This window comes from Myotis lucifugus, unplaced genomic scaffold (genome assembly GCF_000147115.1).
Source record: "Myotis lucifugus unplaced genomic scaffold, Myoluc2.0 scaffold_28, whole genome shotgun sequence".
In the NCBI taxonomy this organism is placed as follows: Eukaryota; Metazoa; Chordata; class Mammalia; order Chiroptera; family Vespertilionidae; genus Myotis; species Myotis lucifugus.
In genome coordinates this window covers 4,497,467-4,507,014 of record NW_005871076.1, presented here as the reverse complement: position 1 = coordinate 4,507,014, position 9,548 = coordinate 4,497,467, and the positions used below count along the sequence as shown (strand labels likewise).

At 40.2% G+C, this 9,548-nt stretch overlaps 1 protein-coding gene across 1 annotated transcript; it reads right to left on the bottom strand.

The window, feature by feature from the left end:
- Positions 1-6,819: 6,819 nt before the first annotated feature.
- Positions 6,820-9,195, bottom strand: TAF7 (TATA-box binding protein associated factor 7). Its single transcript, XM_006086457.3, has one exon. It carries the CDS (start codon positions 8,386-8,388, stop codon positions 7,306-7,308), a length of 1,083 nt encoding a protein of 360 aa, XP_006086519.1. The 5' UTR covers positions 8,389-9,195; the 3' UTR covers positions 6,820-7,305.
- Between the last annotated feature and the right edge of the window lie 353 nt (positions 9,196-9,548).

The following is a 9,548-nucleotide window of genomic DNA, read 5'->3' as shown; positions in this document are numbered from 1 at the left end:
GGGGACACTTTCCCCCTGGGCCAGACCCCGCCGCCAAGGGGCCCAGCGAGAAACTGAGCGGGGGGGCCAAAGGGTCCATCTACCCAAACAGATCGCAGTAGGAAAGACAAACAAACCGCTGGGGGTGGGAGGCAATTTACATAACAGTCGGCCGCTGCTTTGGTCTAGGGAACCTTGAACTGTCTGTGCGAAGAGAAGGGCGACTCTGCGGTGGGACCGGCCCCGCAGGGCCTCTGTGGTCCCGGGGGCGCTGGAGGGGACCCGAGGCGGGCGGAGGGAGGCGCTACTCCGGTCTGCGGAGCCGGAGAAGGGCTATTTCGTGGCAATATCGCAGGGGACATGGGGCTAGAGCCTTGGGAGGGACTGAGCTCTCAACATTTCTTGAGGTAGGACATTGCTCCGAAAAGAGATAATTATATAATTGCTAAAGATATTTATATAATTGATAAAGGCTGTGTGGTTCCAGCTGTCTCTGCTTGCTAAGTTTCAAGGTTCTTGAGGAGCCATAAAGTTTTGTGCAGCGGCCACATAAATTCAGGATACAAATAACACACTTGCTCAAGGTGAGATGAGGTTTGGAACATCCGTGAGGGTACCGCGTTTAGGATATACTTTTTCTTCTCAGATGCTCATGATCCCAACGTTAGAATGTGTTCTCTTAAGATTTACATTCCAAGGCCTAGTTGGGATTTCACTTTGGGGGTTAAAAACGAAATGGGGGAAAGGGCAGAAAGTACACTGAAATGATTTTCTCTTTCATCTAGAAAGCCTTCCTTGTCTGATTACCTTGGGCTGTCACTATTTAAAAGTGAGGCACTGGAAAGTGGATTGTGTATGAGTAGTTTGTCAACAAATAGATTTCTTGTCCCTAGAGAGTGTGAGCTGGCCTTTTCTTGGAGAATGCCCAGATGTCAGTATTTGGATTTCTTTTCTCAGGAACCACATGGTTTCTTCAGAGAATAATCTTCTGATTGACTGTGTGTGTGGGCGTGGGCGTGTGTTGGAGGGGAGGGAGTATCCTTTGGATCCTGATTTAATGAGGCCAAGATGCGGGAGTAGGGGTGGCATTCCTATAGCAATGGATATAGATTTTCACATAGTAATTCCCTTGTTTGATGCTATACACCCCAACCTTCATCTGTGCCTTTCTCTGACTTTGAGACTTTGCTTTAATTTACCTAGGAAAAAAAAAACTTTCCAAAATAAATACAAAAATTAAAGAAAATAAACTTTACAGGATGGGGAAGGAAGAGTCATCTAGAGTCCCAGGGTGGGTTAAGGGTCTTGGATATCCAACAGCTCTGAACACAGACTTTAATGAATCCCAGGTTTCCACCTTTCCCCCTTCCTTGGAGACTGCTGCCTGCAGAAATTGAGCCTCACGGGTTCTATATCAAGTGGGTTTGTTTAGTATGCCCCATTACAGACATTTACTATGTAACTTTCTCTGATCTCTGAATTAATTTATCATATATTCATCTGCCTTGGCCTTCTGAAAACGGTTTGACATCTATCATTTAATGGTGTCTCATCTCTTATTCTCATAACCTTGGGGATTAGTTATTTTGGCAGGATTTTTTTTATAGAGAAGAGATATGTGAGAACAATCTGCCATTTTAGACTAAAGATATTTTAAATCCTTCATGTGATATTTGAGAGATGTTATAATGTTTTGATATGACCCCTAGGAAAGACAGGGAGAAAAAAGTATATTTTAATAATTATTGTGGAAGCCCTATAAAATGATCTAGAAATGCATTCAATATTTTAATAATGGCCACTGATTTTCAATTAATTGCACCTGGTTCATTGTTTTTACTTGAGTTTTTACAAACACAAGAGATGCAGGCTACTGCAGTAAATCCTCAACTGCTTCTGCATTAAGTTCATGTATGTTTTGCAGAAACCAAATTAGTAAAGGCCAGGCATCACAGGGGCATTAATAAGGAAATGGCCTGTATCTTCATTGAATTGTCAGGTATAGCTGCTGCACAAATAGTAGAGATGGAGATTAAGTTCCACTAAACAGCTGGACTTGGAGAGAACAGGCCCCAGCATATATTAAACATTGCCCAAGACAAAAAGCCATCTTGAAAGCTATTTTTTCCTGATTCTAACTAACCAAAATGATGATGCTCCTGTTTCAAATTTAAGCACATGTCCTTCCATGCATAGAAACCAGAAAATAATGGGAAAGAAACTCCCAACCTTTCAGTAAAGATTCTTGACAAGGTGAGAACATCCAAATCACATGCTCCCTAGCAATTAGACTGAATGGCCAGATAGGATTACCAGAGAAAGTGAGGTTTGAGCTGAAGCCTGAAAGACAAAAAGCTGGCCATGAAAATATCTGGAGACTGTTCCAGGAAAAGGGGACTATAAATGCTAAATAAAGCTCTGTGGTCAGATATTTGAAGTGCAGAAAGAAGGCCTGTATGGCTGCTAAGTGGTGAGCAATCTTTCTGGTCTATGTTTTCACAGAGAATTCTTACTGCAAAATAAAACAAAAACCAGAGTTTAAGATACAGTCCTTGAGACACATGAATTGTTATAATTTAACTAAACTTTTCATCTCAAACATTTGTTCTCTAGATTTGAAATATTAGGCTTTATGACATTTAAAATGGAATACTGATCCCATTTACTTAATCTATAGATATGATACAAACAGAGGCCATATTGACATGAATGTTTATTGCAGCATTCTGTGTGATTGCAAATTTAAAGTGAAACAACCTAAATGACCAGCAATAGGGGAATGGATAAAATTAAGAAGATATCTATATCATAAAAAAAAGCAGGTCTATACAAGCTAATAAGGAGGGATGCTCATATTGTATTTTTGAGTGAGAAAAGTTTTAGAATCATGTCTCTAAATCATATTTTTCTTTTGCTTTATAGAACTACATATATGCATACAATTGCCGGAGGCCGGTCCATCCTAGTTAATATGTTTACTCCCTTTAGCGCCATGTGTTTTAACCAAGGTCACCTCTCCGAGAAAGGTTGTTTCCCCAGGTGGGGATCTTTCCCTGAGGTTGGGGAGGGGATACAACCCCTTAATTAAGAGCCAGGCGGGTAATCAAGCTACATGGTCTTTACTCCCTGGAATGGAGATGAGAAACACCTTACAGGATTGAAATCGGCTGGTATAAATACGGATGTAATAAGACAATAAAACGTCAGATCCTCATCAGTTCCTGACCAGAACTCCGACCAGAACTTTGGCTGGAGATCCTGGCTATAGGTCCTGACTAGGCTGCTGACCAACTGAAGGCTGTCTTCGTGTCATTCCTTCTTCGCCGACTCCGTCCACACCTTTGGGGACCCCTGGACCTGCTGGGATTGGACCCCAGCATACAATTAATTGCATATCAAATAAAGACCTGGAATGATACATATCAAAAATGTTAAGTTTACCCTAGAAAGTTGGGGTGACGGGGACTTTTTAGTTTTGTAAAATTTCTGCATTGTTTGAATGTTTTCAGTGAGTCATGTTTTATTTCTGTAATATTTTAAAACATGAATTTTTAAAGATTTCTTCATAACTTTTGTTCATGAACCCAGAAATATTGAAAACTGTAGGCCAACCACACCCATACTCATTAGCCAACGGAGCTGTGAGAAAAGTGGTGTTTGTTTTTATAACTCTGGATTTATTTGAAGGGTAATGGATCCCAATCTTCTTTAGTTAAGTCTTTCTTTTTTGAAGTTTATGTAACAGATCATTACTCTTCATTGTGGAGTTTTTAATTTTAATGCAAAGCCAAGCCATAAATAAATCAAATAAAAAATAAAGTCACAGTAGTAAGTTGAGTTGATATATTTATGCTGCAGATATATTTGAAGCAAACCCTGTTTCTGCTCTAACTTATAAACTTTGATTTAGGATCCTTAATTTGAAATCAGTCAACCACATTTTAAACAGCTATTTATACATTTTTCTACTATTTTGTTAACTCTTTAATTCAACTAATTATTTAATCCCCATTAAGTTCAGACCTTAGTAAATAGGCAATAATAGTTTGCTTTTTATTGTTTACTGTATTCCAGGCATTATTCTAAGTCCTTTATATGTATCAACTCAATAGCCAACAGCCAAAACTCAACAGCTCTGAGGCAGGTAATACTATCACCTCCATGTTAGAGATGAAAAAATTGAAGCAAACAGATTGCTACTTGCCCAAGATAATACAATAGGTCACTGAGCTAGGATACAGACACAGGCACTACATCTCCTGACCCTGAGATTTTAATCTCTTTACTAAGTTTAGTGACTTACAAGCCAAAGTGTCTACTGAGGGAATTTACAGCCTAGCGGGGATATGAGCAACAGGTCATTTATATTTTAGTGATAAATGCATAACAGATTATCCCAGAATACTAGTATAGTGTGCAAGAGATTAGACACTAAATGTTTAGTTCAGGATTTCATATACAGTGCCTGGTACTGCTTGGCACCATAAATATTTGTTGAATAATAGGGAAACACGGAGCTTGGGCAAAGCCTTAATATAATTGCTTAACCTAGATAGAGATCAAGAAAGACTTGCTGGAGTCAGTCATACTTAGATTGAGTCAGAGGTTTAAGTAGGATATGGCCAAATAAAGGGAAGAGTCTTCTAGGTTATGTGGGGATAAGGACACATATGTAATAACTGAACAGTTTGTTAAAAGACTCTAAGGCCCAGGAGAGAAAGAGAAGTAATTAAACTTCTTGGAAAAATGTAAATAAGCTCAGTATGGGTTGAAAACAGTGAGAGGATGTGTTGAGATGAGGCTGAAAAGGTAATTGGAGCACCCATAATCCTATGTATTTAAAAGATATAAACTTAATCCTGAAATAATGATGTACCACTGAATGGTTTTAAGCATGGAAGTGAAAGATCAAATATATCTTGGAAAGATCATGTTGGTGCCCTAGTCAAAATACTAAGTTGGATGGTAAGTTTATATAAACACACACACAGTTAGGAAGCTACTGCCATTGCTAGGCAAAAGACAGTAATGGCTTATACTAGGATGGTAGCAGTGGGGATGAAGTAGAGTAACGGATGAGCTTTTTAGAAAGTAGAATCAGTAGTAAGGGGGAGTAGTCAAAGATTAGGGGTTAAATTTATTGCTTCAGCAACTGGGATGAGTGGTAGTGCCATTTATTTTCACGGAGTCATGAAACACAGGAGGAAGAGCAGGCTTTTAAGAAAAAAGAAGTAATGAGCTCATTTTGAACATTTAGAATTGAGTTGCCTGATGCAACACTTGTGTTTCCAATACACAGCTGATTATATTAAACCTAAAGTTCAGAAGACATCAGGTTTAGAAATATGGATTTGAAAATCAGCAGAGCTGACTGAAATGGAGATAATGAAATCACTAATTTTGTTTTTTTGCATGCTGCATCACTCCTTTCCATTAGTAATAGAAATTAACTATTATTGGTGTTCAAGTCTTCATAAGAATAAATTATTTTGATAAATGATCGACTGTAAAGCCAAATAAAGTGAGAGCTTTTCAGGTGTCAATCTTATGGCAAAACATCCAATATACTAAAACAGAATTTGTTACCAACCACCCTCATGTATTAAGAAAATTTGCCTCTTATTATTTGCAAACCTCAAGAAACAATCCAAAGCCTAGATACTGAGAGAAATATTGCTTAAGCCTCCATACTCTCTATTAAGTCTTAAAATCATGAAAACATGTTGGTAAAAGACATATGATCAGATAACACGAAAGAAGTCAGCCTTGTGAGGTCTCCAAATATCAGCATGTATAACTGTTGAGTTGAGAGGTCTGGAAAATCTGTTTACCATTTTACCACTAACGTTTTTCTGTTAAAAACATAACTAAAATGGGCTTTAAATGTTTGCACTTCATGAGGCTAATATTTTCAAACCAAAGATTTGCTTTATAAACTGTCAGAATGAACTGCAGGCAATTCTGCATTTTATAAATTTTATCACTGATTCTTCCAAATAGCTCAAGTGTAAGGCATTAGATTAGAATCTTTAACACATGTAAAAAATATATAAATTATGTTTAAGAAATTTTGAAATATCAGACTATGTACTGACTATGAATAATTTTGATGAACTGACATGACAAATCACCTTGGGTTTCAGAATATTAATTGCAGAAATTAACTGGAAAATATTTAGAAATATAATCTTTTTTTTAATTTAAAAAAATTTTTTTAAAATATATTTCTTTATTGATTTCAGAGAGGAAGGGAGGAGAGAGATAGAAACATCAATGGTGAGAGAGAATCATTGATCGGCTGCCTCCCGCACACCCCCCCCACTAGGGATCAAGCCCACAACCCAGGCATGTGCCCTTGGCCGGAATCGAACCTGGGACCCATTGGTCCGCAGGCTGACACTCCATCCACTGAGCCAAGCCGGATAGGGCTAGAAATATAATCTTAATTCAACTCAATGGAATGATTCTTTCAACAGTACCTAAAAGCCCTCACTTTGTTTTGTTCCTACTATTTTAAGCAGGTGAATGTAGTGCTTTAAACACACACAAGCATTAAAAAAAAAAAACCTTCATGTACAAAAATTAGGGTAATTTAGGAAGGTTCTGTACCTAGTATTTCTTAACCTCCAAATGGAGCAGGTGGATTATAAATTTAACAAAATACAAAGATGACATTTCCCAATTTGTTTGCACCTACTGTATTTATCTTTTTCTTAAAACCCAACATAACGGCTTCTTTCCCTACAAAACAGGATCAAATTGCTGTCATTAAACCCCACCAACAGACCATTTCACAAGAGGATCTGACACCAACTACCCCTAAAAGAACAAGACACATTATGAGGTGAAAACTAGTTTTTATTTATGGTGTTAAACTTTATAAAATGATTTGCAATTCTACATATAGAAAAATAACTACCGCGTGGGAAAACATGCAAATTAGCTTCACTACCTCTAGACTACTCTTCTTGATCCTAGATGGCTTCACAAACTAGCAATAGCAGCTTGTGGCAAATGGAGAAACAGCAGCAAAGTCCAGCAGTGAAGTTGTGATTACTAAAGTTGAACTGTTAGTTCCACTAATCTTACAACTTTTCTACATTTATCTGTCATACATTACTCCTTTCTACAGGATAAACACCTAGCCAAGTTCTGAGAGACAAGTGAAATAGAAATTCACATTTATAGTTGTAAGACAAATTCAACAGAAGGCAGCAGAGGAATTGGGAACTACTGAAAAGTTATATTTAGTCCAGGTGATGAAGCCAAAATTTTTCTCCCAATGCTGACCACTCTACAGGATGATATTAAGTAACAAAACTCTTCTTACTTTTCTAGGAGTGATTCTAGCTCTTCTTGCAAAGAGCTGAGCTGCTCCTTTTCTCGGTCTTCCTTTTGTTTGAGTTCATCCAGCACAGCCTGAAATCTGTTCTTGAGGGCCAGGTTTTCCACTTTCATGATGAGGTCTTCCTGCCGTTTTGCCCTATCCTGGGTCTCTTGGAGCTTGCCTTTTATGTTATCAATCTGTTTCTGAATTCCCATAATCAGCTGATTGGTCCCCTCACTTTCTTGGTGCTGTTCATCTGATGTATTTAGCTTGTCCTGTAGCTGTCTTTCCAGATCTTCTTCAGTGTCGATGATGTTTATATCTTCCTCATCTTGATGCTGTGTCTCATCTTCATCTTCACTGCTGCTGCTGAGGTCATTGAAAATCTCCCGAAGCTCATCATGTTCTAATGAGTCATGGCCTTGCCTGTGGCCTGACATTCCTGGAGAAGAGATATCAAGGCCTTGATTTTCTGTTTCTTTTGTTTCATCTTCAGCAATTATTTCCCAACGAGTACTGACAGCTTCAGCATCTGTACTCAGCAAACGCTTCACTTCTTTTTCCACATCTGGAGATTCAATATATTTCTTCTTTGCTGTCTTCCGGAACCTTCTCTTTCTGACATTTTTTAGAGGCAGAGTGATTCCATGGTTCCATATAAACTTTTTCTCTTTGTCCTTATCCTTTTTTTTGCTTGCTTTGGGATCAGCAGCAGCAGCAGCAGCACCTGCAGCAGTTGCAGCAGCTGCAACTGGTTCCTCCACTGGAGGATAGAGATCACCATCAACTGTGGCTACAAGCATCTGACAGATATCAGCTGTCTTGTAAAAGGTTTTTTTATCAATGGTTTTCAAACTTTCCATAACACAAGGCAGATCTACCAATTTTGAGGCCAGTGGGACCCGGTCCACTCTGACAATTCCATGGCGCCCATCTGGGTGTAACTCTATTGTCAGTCTGTCCTTCAGATTGACATGGCCAGACTGTACTGCCCGCCTCACAGTAGAGGCATATTCCGGAGGTAGACGTAAGATAAACTGGCTCTCTAGTTCGTGAGGAGCATCATCTTTGCTCTTACTCATCTTTCTTTCTTTGTGACTCACTTCTCTAATAGCCACTTGTAGCACTAAAAAGTTCCAGTTAATGCAACAGTTAGAAAGTCCAGTTTGTTATGAATTGAAATATTTAAGTATTACAGCAGCTAAGCGTCTATTTTCTTAATTTTAAATTAAGCACCAAGTCTTTTAAAATATGCTGTGACTTAATACGTTGGTACTGACACTGACTGGCTTATTCAGTTAGGTCCATTTAAATATATTAGCTGCAATGCCAAGTTCCAACCTCTAGATGCCGCTGCCGGACAATGCAGAGAGCTAGAGAGCAGGAAAGCAAATGGTGGCTTCTGCAGAATGATTTGCAGCACAGAAAGTTACGGCCCCAGCTGACACTCCCAAGCCACACTTTCCCGGAGCAAAGGCAGTCAAAAAGCGGGGCGCAGTGAGCTCTCTTCGCCTCGGATACTTACGATCCAGTGACGATTATAAACCCAGCTTCTCCGGTTCGGAGCGAGCGGAAGAGGAAGCCACTCGGAGCAAGCGGCTGGGAGCCGACCGTCTCTCCTCCTCGATTCCTTTGTTCCTCTGGACTCTTGGCAAAGCGACCCGGTACTGATTACCAGTGAATTGTCCGGGGGGGCAGCGCGCAATCTCGCTGAGATGCGCCGCTCGGAGCGCCAGACTCGGCAGCGCCGCGGCTCTGCGGCTCCGCAGACCTCCGTCCGGTGCTGCAGACAAGCGGAGAAGAAAGCGCTACGTCACCGCGCGGGGCGGGAGACGGCTTTGAGTGACAGCGCGATTCAGGCGGAAGTGCGGACTGCCTCAGCGCAGACTGAAATGACGCTATCTGCGCAGGCGCTTTTATACTAGCTGGCGTAATCCTGTCTTCTCGCGAGAAGTAGCTTAAGGGAGTAGCTTAAGGAGTTATTGTATTTAGACATAGATCCTCCCACACCCGCCCCTCCCCGCGCCGCTAAGCCAGAGGTTTTATCGGATCACCGTGGGGGCGGTTATCTCCCAGGCTTCCGGGTGATTGGATACAGGGCATCCATGTGGAAAGCGTCTTTGCTTTTGGAAACATCTCGGATGTTCCCCAGGGTATATATCCACTCGGGAGCTGAGAGAATTATTTACAACTAACCGTGCAGTGTATTTCAAAGTATGCAAATCAGTGGAGTGAAGAGGAC